Below are 18,317 nucleotides of genomic sequence, written 5' to 3' on the forward strand. Positions count from 1 at the left end.
CTCTTTATATATTAAGAGTTCCACCTTTGTAAAAATACATTGTTCCGAAAACATTTTTAGATATCAGACATCATTTTTTGTGGTAATATGTTTGAAGCTGTATGAAATGAACGTAAATGAAACATATAAAAAGAAACAAAAATAAGCAAAGAATATCTCGAAATAGTATTAAAAATATTTTCATAGCAATTCTAAGAAATGTTTGGCTTAGAAGTCATATATCGTTGATATAGGTCACACTTATTAACTTGAAATAAGGCACAGTTGATAATAGAGAGAATAGAGGTCTTTTTAATTAATATCTAACAGTATATATGTGTGTGTGTGTGTACATACACATAAATTACAATCTTTAACGATTCCCATATATAAAATTAATCACGCCTATACATAATTTATTTTACAAGATGTAACATTCTGTGCTCAATGAAGAAATCTATCTAAGATTATACGTAATCAAATTATAAATTATATCCTGACATAATACTATTTATAATTTTACATGTTGTATACACGTGATAATGTCTCAAGATATGAAACATGATTGGAAGTTCTAAAAGGATCAGCACTTAAGATAATCTATCCTCATGAAATAAGATGTCCAATGAAAGTTTAACGTTCTGTCGGAAATATATATATATATATATGCATCCATAAATTATATTCTTAAATTCCGTAAGTATAAAACAATTACAATCTGTTTAATGCAAACAGAGGTATTTCAAATCGTTATTGGCTCTAAATATGGCAGTGCGTAACAATGTAAATTGAATCGTTTTCAACAATAATGAAGTTTCTACATAAGACTGCTTCGTCAACAATAAAAAAAAGTCATGAAATAGACACATGAATTCTCGCACTATAGATACCGTTGAATCGTTAAAAACATACAAGTGCAAATAAAACTTTTCCAGTGATGACGCATCTATAGTGTCGAAAAAAAGTTTCAAGATAATAATTCGCACGACAAGCCACGCGGTAGTAAATATCTCCCAATTATATTACAATTTCAATTGTGCTTGTTTTGTATTTTTCTGGATTTACACAGGTGAGTGAAAACAACGTATCTGCGTCCGTTCAATCCAGAAAGAACAAAAGCACGATTACTTATTATATTATTTACATTGTTATTTGTAAGCTCAGCTTACAAATAATAATAGCGATATAATTTGTACTCTCTGACTCAGAACCGAGTATTCTATTGATTGAGCGTATAACGTATATGGATAACGTATCCGAAGTGTGTAAAATCTGGATTATTGTCGATAATTGGCGTTTTACATAAACTTACTCTATAATACATGTTCGCAACTAAAGACCAAACCTCGTGAACCATACTTGACGTAACTATTTCGAGTTAGAAATTGCGTTCCTAGCTTCCAACATAATGTCGACGGCATTTTTCTCTATCAGGCTCTTAGCTAAATCTTTACCAAGTTGTTCGGCACCAAGAAGACTCAGGGCACTCATTCTACCGGGAACAATACCACAGTAAAGGCGGGGCTCTTGATACGGACATTTTCTACATAGCAGGAAAACAAATGAAATTACTGCAGGAGTCAGTGGAATTTGTGAAACGTTCAAAAATATCCATCCATAATAAGACATCGATATCGACATGTGTAACCTAACCTATTTGAACCCGAAGATTCTCTTTCGCTCACCTCGGAGGTTCACCGTCATCCTTGGGCAAATGCAATTTACCGTTACGGGTATCTGTAATCAGAGTTTGGCCGTCCAAGGACCACACAGCACCAGTGATCGTTAACTTTTCTCCTTGCAGAGACGAAGACACCGCGACAGGCGCGGAACACCCGCCACCGAGGGTCTTCAGGAATGAGCGTTCGCACACGCATCTCAAAGTAGTCTCCATGTCGTATAATGGTTCTAACAAAGAACGCATCTTCCAATCTGACTCCCGACACTCGACACCCAACGCACCCTGGCCAACGGCGTAGAGGATTTCATCAGGTTCTAGAATCTGAAAGAGTACGGGCATATACAGTGGCGGACATATATTTACGTACAGTTAGGAGAAATTAAATTTTATCCATTGTGTACTTATACATGAAATAGTTAAACAAAAGTCCATTACGTTTTTTACAAGTTTATAGCATATATTATGAGATAGTAAAACAGTGTTTATTAATTTACTATAACTAAGAAGTTTCTTGTGTTTGTTTACTCAAGTGTCATATTTTCTGCGGACACGTACTTGCGTACACTGCGGTAATACACAGATAGGTCAAAATTTCTGCAATGTAAACAATACTTATCTGTATCTACCGAGTAATGTAGGTAGAGAGACGTGTTGTGACAGTACCGTAATGAGTAAACGAAAGAATATAACGCCAGAACAACGTCGGCAAATACAACAGCTTCGCAAAAATGGGAAGTCATATCGAAAAATTTCTACGGAGCTTGGGATATCTACTATGGCTTGTTATCAAGCTATACAATATATTAAACATCATGGGACGCCAGATAATGTTTCTCGTAAAGCGAGACCTCGAAAAACCAACATAAGAACAGACCGTAAGATTCATCGATTATCTGAATCAGATAGATTTAAAACTACAGTTGATATTCACGCTGAAATATTATTAGATCATTGATAAAAATATATATGTTAAAACTGTCTGACGTAGATTGAATTAATTTCAATTACATGGACGCGTTGTTAGAAAGAAACTATTCGTATCAGAAAAGAATCGTCGAGCTAGAATCGCTTTTGCAAAAGAACATTTAAACTGGACGCAACAATGATCTCGAGTTATTTTTACTGACGAATCTAAGTTTAATCGATTCGGATCTGATGGCAAAGTATATGTAAAACGTCGTGTAGGTGAAGAATATCGCCAGAATTGTATGAAACCAACTGTAAAAGGGGGTAGCGGGTCAGTAGTCGTATGAGGTTCTATGACTATTAATAGTACAGGTCCTATTCATCGAATAAAAGGAATCATGGACAGATTTACGTACTTGAACATCGTAGAAAATGTACTGCTTCCATTTGTTGAAGAATATGTACCGGAATAATGGATCTATCAAGCAGATAATGACCCGAAACACACGAAAAGCACGCGTCGTCAAAACATTTTTAAACGACCACAATATACACGTAATGAAATGGCTAGCACAATCTCCGAATCTAAATCCAATAGAAATGTTATGGATCGATGTGGACAAATATGTAAAACTGCAGAAGCCGAAGAATATTGAGGAACTATACGTTATGGTAGCAGAAACTTGGAATTCCATATCTGTTAATCGGTGCAACCGGCTTATTGAAACTATGTCACGAAGGTGTGCCACAGTTCTTAGTAACAAGGGTTTACCTACCAAATATTAACATTATAGTAATAAGTCAAAGAAACTTGTTAAAATATTCGTGTTCTTATATGTACATAAATACATGTCCGCAGAAAATATGACACTTCAGTAAACAAACACAAGAAACTTTTTAGTATAATAAATTGATAAACACTGTCTTGCTATTTCATAATACATGCTATAAACTTGTAAACAACCTAACGGACTTTTATTTAACTATTTCATGTATAAGTACACAACGAGTAAAATTTAATTTTCCTAACTGCGCATAAGTATATGTCCGCCACTGTATGTATCAGGACGATTAAATTTTATGAAAAACGGAAGAAACTTCAAAGAGAAGCAATTGGTTCTGTTCTTTTTAACTGAACTGGTGCAGCTAAACCACTTATGAGAAAGGAAAGAAAGCTAATTTTAAAGATAGACAAAAGAAACTTCAACGATCATGAGAAACGAAAAAAGGCTACTACAGAGAGAAGAAAGAGAAGGATCATACCTGACTTATTCTATCCTCCCAGCCCATTCTCTTTAAACCGGCGGCAGCTAATATTATCGCTGCGTAGGGGCTCTTCTTGTCGTCCAGTTTACTCAATCTGGTATTCAAGTTGCCACGAACGTTCTCCACCTTTAAGTGAGGCATGTTCCGAGCTAGTTGTGCGGACCTGCGCAAGGAACTGGTACCTATGACACTACCCTTCGGCAACGTAGAAAGCTTCTTGTCCTTGAATTTCTTTGACATGACTACCGCATCCCGTGGATCCTCGCGTCTGCGCGAGCAAATTATCAATTAATGCAAACATCCGTTTCTTCTCTTACGAGATCCAATAAAATTCCCTATACTTGATAAATAGGAAAAAAAATATTCCGTAAACATTATCGTTTCTTTTTTTCAGGTAGGGGAGACTTAAGTGTACACAAACAAGATGTTTCTTTCATGAAAATGACAATGCACATTAGGGATACATTTGAATACCAAATTTGCGTTTTCATTTGCGACCGTCGAGCAAACCGAGCAAAATATCAAAACAGTCAGTGGTTGTCCGTAAACAACCCCGGTGATGCGAACAAATATATCCGAAAGTGCGTTGAAATGTAAAATAATAACAATACGACTAAAAATAGCATTTCCGGTATTTTTTATAGTTTGAATGAATTATGAGACAACTTACTTCAATAATACACCTAGTGCCATCCCCGCTGGTAGTATCGTTGGCAAGTCCTTTAAAGAGTGTACGACAAAATCAAGACTGCCCTGTTCCAGAGCTTGTTCCAGTTCCTCGGTAAAGAGAGACTTCTCTCCGATCTTTGGTAAAGACTTGTCCAAAATCTTATCGCCCTTGGTAAACATTGTGACTGCAATTCGATCGCAGTTTGTAAGAAGAGAAATTGTGTATGAAAAAATGATATTTGTAATTTGACGTAATTTGTAATATCACTAATAAAAACAAATAATAATGCGTTTTATCACATGAGATGTTTGTCGTATTTTGTATATTACACGATACATGTGTAACAGATACAATGTATTGGATACGTGTTTTTACTCACCTATCTCGAATTCTTTTTTTGGATAATATTCTTTTAAACATTGTATCACGTGTTTAGTCTGTATTAATGCCAACTGAAAGAAGCAAAAAAGATGTTTTCCTTCGGAGTAATGCTAATGTACATATTTGACAAAATATCTCTCATACGTAATAAAATAATTTCATAAATTTTCGAAAAATAATATAAAAACGGAGCTCAATCCAAACATGCTCCGATATCATTTATTTGCCGAAACAACAATCTTACTTATTCAATTATTATAAATATTATATCGCGATTGTACAAAGTGACTTAATAAAAGTGATAAAATTAATCTGTTGTGGGACCAAGGTGATTTGATAAAATTAATTTATCTGTACGCATGCTTTGTCACTGTCATTTTATCATTAACGAGGATTGAAAAATCGCTGAGCAACTTCGCGTAAAGCCTGTATCAGATCAGATATTGGACGTCAAGAATATCGAATTAACTTAGAGACATACTTGACTTAGAGATAAAAATTCAACAAATCAACTAATCTCGAAATTGCTCTATTTTGTCCCGGTTGTTCAAATTGCAACTTTTAATTTCTGCAATCTTTCATCTCCGATACCAGTCTGATATGGGCTTAAGTGATAGTGAGTGATCTGACAAAATTGCGCAACGATTATGAAAGATTATTCCCTCGCGTTTACGTCAAGCTATTTGCATTCAACGAAGATTATCAGGTATTCGATCGAACGTAAAATTCGGTCAATAGAAATCTGCGATACGAATATGTAAGAACAAACATAACCACGAATCGTTGGGTTCGCGTATGCGAAAGCGTTCACTTCGACGTATCTTTCACGTGTATCTAATCTCCTTTAAAACAAAAGTAACTGTTTATGCTACAATCATTACGTGGAGCAGGATCTTCCTCTTTTTATTTGGCTAACTTCTTGAATGGAATAATGTCGTATGTGTATAAACACATTCGCAGATGCAAAATAAACACTTCGATCTGAATTGGGAGTTTCTTCTTCAGTATTTCAAACGGGATCAAGAGGAAAATGTGGTGTTTGCACGGAGAAAAAGATATTTATCGCCTAAGTATTTAGATGAGATGTTATCAGAGAAAGAAAACGTCTTATCGAACAAGATTATAAAACTATACAAAAAAAGAAAAAATTAATGAGTATTTCTTTCTATAAACTAAAACTCTGTAGAATTTATTCCTGTGATAAGCTTCTTGTCAAGAAATAATTAAGTTTCTTCTCAAAAATTAAATATGTTCCTCACCTTCTCTGTATCAATTTTAATTCCTACGGGTTAGATAGGTAGATTAATTTTAACAGAATTGACAAAATTCCTCTTGTGTTTCTTTCCAATTAATAAGATATCAAATGACGTTTCAATGATGTCTTATTGCTGTTAGACATATCATTTGACTGCCTTTGACATCACCTTGCTACTTAGGTTCTTTCCATATGATTGGAAAAAAAACAGTGGATCACCTAGAATGAGGCTCCTCATTTCTATTTTTGCTATAAAAACACGGAGTATCAGTTTCTAAACAAAAATATTCAAGCTTGTTTTTTTCTTTTTTTACAGAATAATTTACAATCTTATTTACTGAGACATTTCCTTTTTCTGGTAACATCTGTTTTGAATTATATAAGGTTCCAATTTCTCTCTCTTTCTCTCTCTCTCTCTCTTTCAAAAACCTCAATCCGGACCAAAATGTTTGATTTGAAGCGCTCATAGTTGCTCTTATTTATGTTCACATCATGCTCTTCCTTCCTCGGTCAGGAAGTCATCTACAAAAAGACCAAGTGCCTCACGTAATAATTGTCGTGTAATTATCCAGCTACGTTTTTCGAAGCGGATTATACACGTACATCGCTGAAGCAGCCGACGTTTTTGCAATCACTGATGCGATACGAGTCGCCAGAGCAAGATTTCAACACTAGCGAGAAAAATCTCGAAATCGTGTCACCCGTAATTCCCGCAATTTACAAAGGTTTCTCCGGTAAATCGGAGAGTTCGTAGACACTTACTTCGCTTTTCCGAGATCCCACTCGGATCACATCACATTTCTCCTCGCTGTTCATCGTTACGTTTCCGGACATATCTGGCCGGGGTAAATTCCGACGTTCACGGACACGAGATCCGGCAGACGGATTTTGGAATGTGTATCAGAGACACGAGATGCGTGTGATTGGGAAACCACTCGGATTGAATTTGGAATTGGGTCAGAGTTGTAGACACTTTCTCTATAATCCAAGCTATAATAACCTCACCTCCGACCTCAGTAAGCACGATCGTTTCTACGAGAAGACACGTGACGGATGGGTAGGAACTTGATCGAATTATACTGCGTGTTCACATTAATTTTACGCTATTTCACAGTCACTGGCACTGCAGCAGAATGTGAAATGAATGAGCAAAGATTTTGGAGAAACGACGATCGCACATTAACCTTTCGCCATAGCTATCTCAATACGACTGATGAGATTGCTATTTGCGACAGAATGGCACGATGACTCTCATGCGAAATCTTCCCTCGAGGTGACGTTGGTCGTCCGACTTGGTCGGTATGTGTCGGCCTTGAGGAATTCTAAATTACCAACAGTCAAGTGTAGTACGACACAATCGGTATTCAACAACAAATTGGTTAGTTTCACGTGGTTCCCGTCGCGTGTTTACGAAGCTGGACGGTTTGTACCAGTCCTAACTGAGAAACAGGTACAGAAGCTAGACGATTTCACGCGCTAACCTAAAAAAACGAGTACCGCGAGTGTGAGAAGCAGGGAAAATAATATAGTTCGTTAAATATTTGTGAATCCTGAGTTGGAGATAGAGACATTTAAAGAAAAAAAAAAGAGAGAAAAACTACAAGTATCGTCAAATTTCCCTTTTGGTTTGAATGTAAGCGTTGAAAAGTATGATAATTAGATTGGGGGTAATTTAAATAGTTCTTGATGTTTAGTCTCTAGTTTCTTCGATGAATTGATTAGACAAACAATATCCCCTGTGTTTCACTTTTCTTTCTGTATTCTATATTTTATGTATTTCAATTGTTGCCTTCTGTTTTTCCAATGGCTAAAGACACCTGAACTTTGTTCCATGTATATTCTTTTACATCAGGAGACTGCTGTGTGTCATTGGTGCTGTGTGTATACAAGACTGTACGGAAGTGATACATAACAAAAACATTCAGTAGTATGAGTAATAAGACCATGAATTTCTCAGATCTGAAGTTGAATTCCTGGCTTCTCACACAGTGCAACACTATGGGTAATTTCTCACAAATATAATTTATAAAAATATATTCTATTGTAAACTATGAATATTGGTAATGTTTATTTAAAACTTGACAGCATTTGCAATTTTGTGTCATGAGTATTTGACATGATTTATTTTCCAGGCTTAAAGAAGCCAACTGCAATTCAACAAAATTGCATTCCCCGAATATTAACAGGCGAAGATTGCATAGGTTGTGCTAAGACAGGTAGTGGAAAGACTTTGGCGTTTGCCTTGCCCATTTTGCAGAAGTTGTGTGAAGATCCTTATGGTATATTCGCTCTTGTGTTAACACCAACAAGAGAACTAGCTTTTCAGGTACGATAAACAAATACTCTTTTCTTTTATACAACTACATTTTGTATACATTTTATATTCTATATTTATAAATTGTGCTTTATAGTAAACAGTGTTTTCTATCTTTGTTCTTGAAATAATGTAAGAAGAAACACTATTATCTTATATATATAGGAGAACTTTAAAATTTACTATAAAAATTATGACAATATGGTTTCAGATTGCTGATCAATTTGCTGCCATTGGCAAGGCTATCAACCTGAAAAAGTGTGTGGTGGTTGGTGGCATGGATATGATGGTGCAAGGATTAGAGTTGTCGAGGCAGCCACATATAGTTGTAGCTACACCAGGTCGTCTGGTAGATCATTTAGACAGCTGTGATACATTCTCCCTGAAGAAGATTAAATTTCTGGTACTGGACGAGGCTGATAGACTGTTGGGTGGTCACTTTGACCAACAGTTGAAAAAGATTTTCATCGCGTTGCCGGAGCAGAAGCAAGTGTTGCTGTTCAGTGCTACAATGACAGATGACCTTGATAAAGTGAAGAGTGTAGCGTCCAGCAAGGTATTTTGATACAGTGTGTGAAAGTTGTTGTTCGTCGTACCATGTCAAATTGTATCTGGCAGAGGCGAAAATCTGAAATTCTTATTCAAGGTGTTTATCTGGGAGGAAACAGATGTTGCTGGCATTGCCACTGTGAAGGAACTGGATCAGCGGTATGTGCTGTGCCCCAAGGATGTAATCGATTCGTACCTGGTGGAAGTGATCAGGACGTTTCGCACCACGAACAAAGATGGCTCCATCATGATATTCACCGACACTTGCAAGTACGATGATTGATCTTTATGTACAAGAAGAGCTTGAGTAAAGATCAGTTCTAATGTTTTCTCCCGAAGGCTTTGACACTCGAATTTTGAATCTCCGGAGATTCGAAGTTTCGATGTTCATTATTCGAATTTCGAATACATTGAAGTTTCGAAACATCGGAATTATAAGATTTTTTAATTGTATAATGTCTGATACATTTATTCATGTACAAAAATTCATTGACAACATTTCTTAGTATTCCATGAATTAAATATACGTAGACATTAGTCTACAGCATTCGCAAGATTGTGCTCCTCGAAGCGTCAAAATTTCAAAGATCACGGCCTTTGGAAACGAGGCTTCGCCTTATTAAAATTCGAAAATTCGAATTTCCTTTGAAGCTTCAAAATTATCGAAAATCAACAGTCCTGGTAAAAGTCGCTCGCAAGTTCCTAACCAATACATGCGACATTTCGTATTACAATTAATTACAATTCATTACTCCGCGTGTTTCAGAAATTGTCAATTGTTATCAATGGCGCTGAACGATGTTGGATTTACGAACGTGGCTCTTCACGCGATGATCAAGCAGAAGGAACGTCTGGCCGCGTTAAATAAGTTCAAGTCGAATCACGTGCAAATCTTAATTGCCACTGACGTCGCAGCGAGAGGTCTGGACATTCACGAGATAGAATTGGTCGTCAATCACGTAATACCGAACGTGCCGAAGGAGTACATTCACAGAGTCGGTAGAACGGCTCGAGCGGGTAGAAAGGGCATGGCGGTGAGCCTGATAACGCCGCACGACATAAAGCTGCTGCACGCGATCGAAGACACGATAGGCACCAAGTTAAAGTCGTACAAAGTGGACGGTGAGTATGCCAACCTGTTGTACATTTCCCGACGATAGTGACCGCAAACAACGAATTAATTCGCCGTTTAATCGACCGTAGACAAAGAAATTGTCACGATCCTGACGCAAATATCAGTGGCGAAACGGGAAGCGGAGATCAAGCTGGACGAGACCGATTTCTTTGAAAAGAAGAGGATCAATAAGGAGAAAAAGTTAATCTTGGAGGAGGAACTGGAGTCAGACAAAGATCAACTTTCGGACGAGGTGGACGCAGGTAAAGAGATGAGAAAGAAGAAACGCAAGAAACAGAGAAAAGTGGAGAAAAGAGTGAAAAAAGGTAATATTTGGTCTTGATAAATGTACACTGCGTCCGTCTAGTGTGTCCATGCTAGAAACTTACATTGATATATTATTATTTACATGAAAAGTTTATATTAACTTATCAGTTGCAACAATTGATATATAATGAAATATATAATAAATACGTATCATAGATCATGCAACATATGTCTATTTTTATCAAGTTAATATACAATATAACTAAAGATAAATCGTGTTAATAAATAGTTACTCTATTTCCTAATGTTTAACTCACTATAAAAGGAGAGTGAAAATAAGAATTCAATTATACGTACGAATCCCGCACTAATCACAATACATATTTAAAAATTGTCATAAATATCACAATGTACTCGATCCTTGCATGGTTTCTTTGGAAAATTACAAAAATACAATAGTTAATTTATTCTTTGTCATTTTTTAAAAAACATTTCTCTTTCTCCAAATTCTCTCCTGATTCACTAATTTTTACATTTAAGTGTCTCATATACTCTTGAACATACTATTGTGTTTGCCTATATACGAGCGTTTGTAAAGTGCTGTATATTAAAGAATGCCAAAAGATGGCAACCTCGTATAAAAATATATAATACGCTTGCTCATAAAAAAACAAAGATCTAACCTCAAGTCTTCTAAAAGCGCGCCCTAATCTTTTCTTCGTTCTGTATCAAATTCAATTTTTGCAAGAAGGCGTAAAGTTCGGCGACGTATTCCTTAGGATATGTGTAGAAATGAGCGACGTGCGGCGACTCCTCGAATATCTTTACGTAAGTCTGCAAGATAAAATCAATATACACAGTAAAAACGTGTGCATATTTATAAGTATGCAAAGTAAGGACGTTTCTGTCGCAATTTTTCCGATGAGTCGATGAACATAAATCTCACCTTAATTCCCAAGGATTCCCAATTATCCCGTAGATTCAGATTGCTGGTCGCCGTACCGACAGGATCGGTTTTGCTTATGAATAATAACGATGGCACACGCAGGAAGGTCGAGTGAAATAATTGACTAGACCGAATATAGTACTGCGTCGATTGCTTGTAGAACGTTTTCATGTGGTATCTGGAAGCCAAAAATTATGTCATTTCGTTGTAAAATCGCAAAATACCTAAGCGAGAATATTCTGTGCAGTAAGTTTTTTGCGCTACCGAGACGCGTTAACGACATTTTGATCGCGTTATCGAGACACGCTGCACATTTCGCAACGCGAACTTTAGACAACGCGTCTAGGCAATTACCATTATCGCTAAGCTATTTCCTGTCGCGAAATTTATACACGTTTGGGTACGCTCATTGTGATAAAGCCGAGTGTTACAAATACACTTTATATTTTATTTCACAATGTGCCTATGTAATTATGCTACCCTCTAATTAGGGATGTTGTGATATTATTGATATAAATTTGGTATCGATATTTTTCTTCCAATACAATTGGCACGTGAAGTCGGGCCAAACGATTGTTTAATACAACTGTACAATCGATACCGTTTTTTGACTGGTAATATTAAAACGTCAACCTTGAATTCAATGGCGTGTAATAATAAAAAACAAAATCGTTCAAACATTCCAGACAGCACAACGGCTCTAAAATCTGGTTTTGAGATATCTTAATCCCGATCTACCAAATATTTTAAGCCTTATTAACTAAAGAAATCAACCGATCACAGTCGATTATTCTCTTTACATTCGATTATGATTGGTCAGTTTTTTAAAGTTTAAGGCTTAAAACACCTATTATAGACCAAGACTTAAGGAAAGACGTTTTAAAGGCGTCTTATGACCCGATTTTGGACATACAGCCTGGAGCTCTCTGTGCGTACGTGCGTGCGTGCGTATGTCTTATTTTTTTCACACTTACTCCATATACTTTCGCAACATCGACTGTAGCACCTTATTCTTCGGGAACACAGCGCGAGGCATGCCGAACGGAATTTGACCGACGTCAACTATACTGTCCCAGACCTGACCGATAATCTTGTCTGCGATGTCATTGTATTTCTCTCTGTCTCTTTGCATTATATCCAAAACCTCGCCCCACATGTAACCGCCCACTGAAAAACCATGCAGCAGAATCTGTTGGTAACTTTCATTCTGCTTTAGGAAAGACAGCAGATCCACTGCAACTAGCTGAAAGCGAATTTCGAAGATTAGAATAGATCTGTTTCTTTTTTCTTAGCTGAACTAGATTGCGCTTTCTTTAGAATAAAATGACAGATCTGTTTTTTTTCGCTTCAACTGTCTATACTAGTTTATACTAGTCCTCCACTTTCTTCCACCAAGTCTTAATTGTGTATACAATTGTGTACACTTTTTAAGTCTTAAATATATACTAAAAAACAGACCTAAATATACAAGGTATCCCGGCATAAGGAGGACACTTAAATATCTCCTTTGTTTTTATTGATATGAGAAATATATCAATTTGAATGATTTTGAAAAAATACCGCGGAAGGAGAATTTGTTCACAATCATTATTTTCGATTGTTTTTAAGATCATATTTAGGCTTCCAGGACATTTAGATGTGTTCTCCTTATGCTGGGACACCCTGTGTAATCGAGCAGTGAAGGGGAAACAAGGAATAATGTTGCAGTGCAATACTAGCTCACCTAAAAAAAGAACAGGCCTAGTAACTAGACTAAACTAGAGTATTATTCTTGCGCATAGCACGAAGTAGTCTCGCAGGTCACTCACTCGGGAGCCCTTCGTGGGCCACATAAGTTGCCAGGGCGTGAGAGACACCAATGCTACATCGAATCCTTGCTCCATATACAGGTTGACGAATTTCATGACGTGCCGTCGCTTCGACATCAGCCAAGTAAGGATAATCAACAATGGGCGATTGTGGCTTGCTGCATTGACATTCTGCACGACACCCTTGGACAGTACGATGCGATTGTCTTGCGTGAGGAATTCGATGTTCTTGGAAAAATGATGAGATGACAGCATGCGTGCCAGTCTTCCAATAGCCTGAAAAACATCAATGATGAGTGTCTTTAAGAGACATCAACAAAACTACTATAATCCAATTGTATGGTTACTCATACAGATACATCACCACGTATTGATTATGCTTGGACAGCTGCGATTGCGTATGCAAATTAATTTGACTCTTCGCAAGAACATTGCGCAAAGTCCTGGCGACGATCATCATGACGATGAGGAGGAACTCTCACCGCTGTCTCTGCAGCAGCTACAATGTAAAAGATTCAGTTTTATCTTTGAACTTTGATATACAACGTGTACTCAACTTAAAAGAAAAAAAAGTAACTGAATGAAAAACGATAAGTAATTAATTAGTCATCAGTTTAATTTATGGGGCACTCACACCGACTCGGCACTCTCAACGGGCGACTCGGCCAAGCACTGTGCGTTTCTTCGACTGTCTGCACTTTCGTGACCGCCTCGCCGACTCTATATAATCAGCGTCTTGTCAGGATTGGCCTACCGATTATTTTTCATGTAATTATCTCATGCCCTACTCCCCGGGTGGCTGCGGTCTACCGAAGAGTTCAAATTCCACTTGGCCGGCCAATGTGCATCCTCGCCGTTTCGCCTGGTCGTAATCGAGTTCTCTCCTCCCGACCGTTCTTCCGACTACCGAAACAACGAGGCAACAATTGGTATCGCCATTCGCGTAGACAATAAGCTGAACTCGGAAATTACCGCCGTCCCCGACGTCGGGCCTACCGCTGCGAGGCGTAATCGGAATCGCACTCCAGACACATATACACACGCAACATGCACACCACTACCACAAAGGACCGAAATTACTTACGAATGAGATTGTCTACCTCCTTGTTATCGCAAGCGGCGATGAAAGATAATTTCTCTCTCTCAACAGGTGTGTTTATATCGCTTATTATCAAAGAATAAATAAGCCTTCGGCGGCCGTTTTCAGTTGGTGGGGAAATTAATCATGGAGAAACTCGATATCTTCGCAAACACCGGCAGCGTGACGTCGTGTAACACGCGCCGTATACGCGCCGTATACTGTCACGCACAAACGCCGCCGACTATATGCCCACTTTTTTCACGGGGATGATGAACGGACTTCCACATCCACGTTCACGACTGCGCGAGCTAAACGATGCGCAAGGGGCAGGAGGAGTCACTGCCACGTGGGTGCGTTCAGCTTATGTGGACATCACTCCGTTTCCTCTTGGCTGCATCCTTTTCTATTTCCTACGCTTGAAATCGAGCGAACAACAGTTCCGTCTCGGGTCGATAATAAATTTCCGTTCATTTTTTTGACTAAAAACGAACTTAATCCGGAAACAGTCACTTTGTTTTTTTTTTTAACGTAAACGATTACAAATACTTGATGTGCTTGCGTTTTCTAAATTTTTTGGTTTTTTATTTTTTTTTTAAATAGCGAGTATATATATATATATTTATAATGTCCTTTAATAATAATAAATCATAGAGCAATCGATAGTATGCTATATTTTATTAATAATAGCGACTTTTAATTGTAATCTAAGTGACTCTACCATGTGACTATTTTCGGGTATTTAACACTAGAACTACCGAGAAAAAAACAAAGCTATTTCTACCAAAACCAGTCAAAATGACTGGTCTTTAAAAAATACGTAATAATAGAATATTTTTATATTTATTAATTTATTACTATCTTACAAAAGGAATTTAAAGTTATAAAATTACAACTATTTATGACAACTATAAAATATAAAGTAATTATTAGATACCAAAAGTTATGATTCGCCACATTTCTTACAAATGTAATTTTTCTTCAGAGTGCATTTTCCACACACATATTTTTTACACGTATTACAAATGATGGTAGTCTTATTATTATTACAGTACTCTGACATCATTTGCGTGAACAAGGTGAGCTCTTTGAATTTTGTACATCAGCCACTCGTGACTCCATTCCTGGTTTTACATTTTCAATGACAAGTTCACTTGCTAGTTGAAACATAAAGTCTTTTCTAGATATCTTCTTACCTGTTGTTTCCCTATACAAGACCCAGGCATTTGTGCCAGTTAAATCTAAAATGTAAAAAACTTGGAGTGGCCATCTTTTTGATCCTGATTTGACACTGTAGTTCTTTGCCATTTGGTCTGTAATGTCTACGCCAAATTTAGTTTTATTATAAAACTTAACTGTTTCAGGTAAGCTCCTATTACTTTTTTCAATTATGATGGATTTATGTTTCGAACTCAATATAAAAACTTTCTTTTTCGGCTTACTTTTGTAAATTGTAGGAATAATCTTATTTGATCTATAAAACAATGATGAAAAACGAACCATTGTATCCTTCTTTGTTTTACAAATTTTTGGTAATCCCCTTTTGTTGCCGTGTATAGTGCCAATCAGTGTGGTTCCTTTTGAAAACAATTTAGATGCCAGCGGTAAGCTTGTAAAAAAATTGTCAGTTGTTATGGATCTTCCCTTCATAGTATACGGTTCGATAAGTTTGAGTACGACAAATTCACTAAGAAGTTGTGTTACTCGTGTTTTATCTTTTCTTAGATAAGGAAACCCATTTAGAATATATTTCGTTTGAACATCAGATGCTAGCCAAAATTTAGTACCAAACTTGTCAGGTTTATTCAGCAAATATTGCGTAAAACGGCATCTAACTTTAGTTGGAAAGAGTTGTTCATCAATCGCAATATTTTATCCTGGCTTGTAGCAATTCTGACTATTTTGAATAAACCTATCCCATACTATTGATATCAAAGCAAATTTATCATTTTTTAAACATTGACTTCTATCATTCTTTTTATCGAAGCGAATAAATTTCAATATTTTGACAAAATCATTTCGACTCATGGTATCGGAAAAGAAGTGTGGTCCCCATTTTCTATTCCATAAATATAACAGTTTCAAATTATTTGCTTCGTATGCTCTCCGTACATACAAAATTCCAATAAAAGCTTTAAATTTTTATAAAATTTTAACCGCGTGAAACGGTATCGATGCTATTGTTACGTTATACCACGGCTATGTTTATATGTCTATATTGTATTATCAGATAAGCCGTGGCGTGCGATAAAATTTTCTAACAAAGAACTGATAAATCCATCTAAATATCTAATCAACGGGGTCGGGTTCGGGAAACAGATTATAGGATACTTTTCCACTTCGAAAAGTAACAGTCAAAATGACTGGTATTGGTATAAGTAGCAATGTTACAAAATTATTTTGATTCAGTGTACAAAAAAAATGAAATTCATTATATTACACCTTTAGTTATCCCTGCAAAAGTCATTACATTATTGCGGAAAAAAAATACAACATGAAGTAGAAATTTTATAATAAAGTTGTAAAACCAGTCATTTTGAGTGGTGTGGTAGTTCTAGTGTTAAACGAGTCTTTTTATTCAAACGTGGAGTTGTTTTACTTTCTAAGAACTTATTTTCTAAGAACTTATTCGAAAGTAAATTTATGCTTGACAAAGAGGTGATAAGAAAACCTGTAATTAAACGACCCCCCCAGCTACTGAAATTAATATATCTGTAATTAAGTTGTATTTTCAGTTGTATCTTAAGTACTATCAGCAAATTTAAATTTCTTTTAACAATGAATCAAGTAAGGTGATTTTTAAGCATTTTTGCTCACTGAATGCAAAAGCATTAAGGAAAAATCTATTTTCCAGCGAATTGTGGTCATGAATCTCCACCCTCTATGTCGCATAAAATTACGTGCCCTTTGTAAAATTTTATCTGTATCATCATACACATCACAGAGAAAAATAATTTGCTGGCACAACAAATTTTATGCTGTCGCAACAAAATTAGTCAGCCATTATGTGGACAGCAAAATGACTTGTTAAGACTACTTAACCACCATTCGCTCGATTATTTTACTGTAAGAATTAGTAAACGTAGGAAAATACTATCTTATTCTAACAATAAGCTAATGTGTTCTAAGGACTAATTCACTCGGCAGAATATTTTCTACCCTGACAACAAAACTGTTTCTGCTTTAATTACGAATAATTCGCTAATTTGGTTATCTAACTAAATTTTATTACTGTCGCAAAGAATATTCAGTAACAGCAATGATTTCGCTATAATAACAAAATTATTTTCCTTCATGTATATCATGCATACATTCATTTCTGCAAATTAGTGATTTTAACGATTGCGTATATGCGAACGATTAGCGGCACGCACGTTGCATAAGAGTTTGAGTGAACAGTGCATAATAAATATGAAAGTTTAAAAAAACTAATGATGATTAACTTATTCGGAAATTTTCATATTTAGATCACTTTCATCATTTTTATCGCCGCATGGAAAAAAATGTTGCTAACATAGCAAATTGTTGTTTAATATGAGGAGAACAAAAAGATTTGTTACACGCATGGAAAATAATTTTGTTGTATAGTAAAACCATTTTTGTGATAACGATGAGATTTAGTTGGCATAGCCAAATTATTTTGCTGTCTATATATCCAGCAAATAGCAATTAATATTCTTAATAAATTGTTTTGCAAATTTTTCTGCCGTCTCTGTAATAACTAACAATTGGCTGTATCAGCCAAATATTTTTCTCCGTGCGCAAATCGATTACCGTGTGAATTTATGTTTCGTTCATATTTATATTTATAATACGGAATATGAATAATATTTCTCTAACATTTAAACACGGATGTCTGTCTTGACTGTCAAGAATAATATTTCTCTAACATTTAAACACGGATGTCTGTCTTGACTGTCACTCGTATTCCGCATTTTCGCCAGTCAGCATCGTTAATTCACACGTATTTTTCATAATGACGAAGTTGAACGCGCAAATTTACAAATAACCTTCAAAGCCCTACACTAGCCGATAACATCCTGACTTTGTCGAGTCATCTAAAAAGTCAGTCGCGCATAACAAGAAACATGAATGATGAGTTT

At 36.2% G+C, this 18,317-nt stretch overlaps 3 protein-coding genes across 5 annotated transcripts; 1 reads left to right on the top strand and 2 right to left on the bottom strand.

The window, feature by feature from the left end:
* Positions 1-271: 271 nt before the first annotated feature.
* Positions 272-7,356, bottom strand: LOC106741826 (porphobilinogen deaminase). Its single transcript, XM_014614205.1, has 6 exons — positions 6,901-7,356; positions 4,882-4,954; positions 4,503-4,686; positions 3,830-4,100; positions 1,665-1,981; positions 272-1,522 (listed from the first exon to the last, which is right to left on the bottom strand). The coding sequence occupies exons 1-6, from the start codon at positions 6,970-6,972 to the stop codon at positions 1,348-1,350; spliced, it is 1,092 nt and encodes a 363-aa protein (XP_014469691.1). The 5' UTR covers positions 6,973-7,356; the 3' UTR covers positions 272-1,347.
* A 170-nt stretch (positions 7,357-7,526) lies between these two features.
* Positions 7,527-10,503, top strand: LOC106741679 (probable ATP-dependent RNA helicase DDX49). Of its 2 annotated transcripts, none has more exons than XM_014613933.1 (7): positions 7,527-7,588; positions 7,991-8,140; positions 8,271-8,464; positions 8,664-9,008; positions 9,099-9,271; positions 9,768-10,123; positions 10,205-10,503. In XM_014613933.1, exons 2-7 carry the CDS (start codon positions 8,068-8,070, stop codon positions 10,456-10,458), a joined length of 1,395 nt encoding a protein of 464 aa, XP_014469419.1. In that variant the 5' UTR covers positions 7,527-7,588; positions 7,991-8,067; the 3' UTR covers positions 10,459-10,503. The 2 variants fall into 2 exon arrangements, with proteins under 2 accessions (XP_014469419.1, XP_014469410.1); XM_014613924.1 differs by having other exon boundaries at positions 7,561-7,771.
* A 94-nt stretch (positions 10,504-10,597) lies between these two features.
* On the bottom strand, positions 10,598-14,350 carry LOC106741690. Of its 2 annotated transcripts, none has more exons than XM_014613952.1 (7): positions 14,221-14,350; positions 13,771-13,886; positions 13,501-13,635; positions 13,137-13,412; positions 12,303-12,571; positions 11,329-11,506; positions 10,598-11,216 (listed from the first exon to the last, which is right to left on the bottom strand). In XM_014613952.1, the coding sequence occupies exons 3-7, from the start codon at positions 13,594-13,596 to the stop codon at positions 11,076-11,078; spliced, it is 960 nt and encodes a 319-aa protein (XP_014469438.1). In that variant the 5' UTR covers positions 13,597-13,635; positions 13,771-13,886; positions 14,221-14,350; the 3' UTR covers positions 10,598-11,075. The 2 variants fall into 2 exon arrangements, with proteins under 2 accessions (XP_014469438.1, XP_014469432.1); XM_014613946.1 differs by having other exon boundaries at positions 13,771-14,039.
* Positions 14,351-18,317: the final 3,967 nt, after the last annotated feature.

This window comes from Dinoponera quadriceps, unplaced genomic scaffold, assembly GCF_001313825.1.
Source record: "Dinoponera quadriceps isolate SergipeBrazil2010 unplaced genomic scaffold, ASM131382v1 scaffold153, whole genome shotgun sequence".
In the NCBI taxonomy this organism is placed as follows: Eukaryota; Metazoa; Arthropoda; class Insecta; order Hymenoptera; family Formicidae; genus Dinoponera; species Dinoponera quadriceps.

What these genes read in the sequence shown, in the direction of transcription:
- LOC106741690 (XM_014613952.1), bottom strand. Translation starts at nt 13,596, where the DNA reads ATGATGATCGTCGCCAGGACTTTGCGCAATGTTCTTGCGAAGAGTCAA. An exon ending in GGCCCACGAAGGGCTCCCGA is followed by an intron (nt 12,572 to 13,136) that starts GTGAGTGACCTG and finishes ATTCGCTTTCAG; the next exon opens with CTAGTTGCAGTGGATCTGCT. An exon ending in GGGAATCCTTGGGAATTAAG is followed by an intron (nt 11,217 to 11,328) that starts GTGAGATTTATG and finishes TTTATCTTGCAG; the next exon opens with ACTTACGTAAAGATATTCGA.
- LOC106741679 (XM_014613933.1), top strand. Translation starts at nt 8,068, where the DNA reads ATGAGTAATAAGACCATGAATTTCTCAGATCTGAAGTTGAATTCCTGG. An exon ending in AGAGTGTAGCGTCCAGCAAG is followed by an intron (nt 9,009 to 9,098) that starts GTATTTTGATAC and finishes TTCTTATTCAAG; the next exon opens with GTGTTTATCTGGGAGGAAAC. An exon ending in ATATTCACCGACACTTGCAA is followed by an intron (nt 9,272 to 9,767) that starts GTACGATGATTG and finishes CGCGTGTTTCAG; the next exon opens with AAATTGTCAATTGTTATCAA.
- LOC106741826 (XM_014614205.1), bottom strand. Translation starts at nt 6,972, where the DNA reads ATGTCCGGAAACGTAACGATGAACAGCGAGGAGAAATGTGATGTGATC. An exon ending in GCACTAGGTGTATTATTGAA is followed by an intron (nt 4,101 to 4,502) that starts GTAAGTTGTCTC and finishes TTGCTCGCGCAG; the next exon opens with ACGCGAGGATCCACGGGATG. An exon ending in GGGAGGATAGAATAAGTCAG is followed by an intron (nt 1,982 to 3,829) that starts GTATGATCCTTC and finishes GTACTCTTTCAG; the next exon opens with ATTCTAGAACCTGATGAAAT.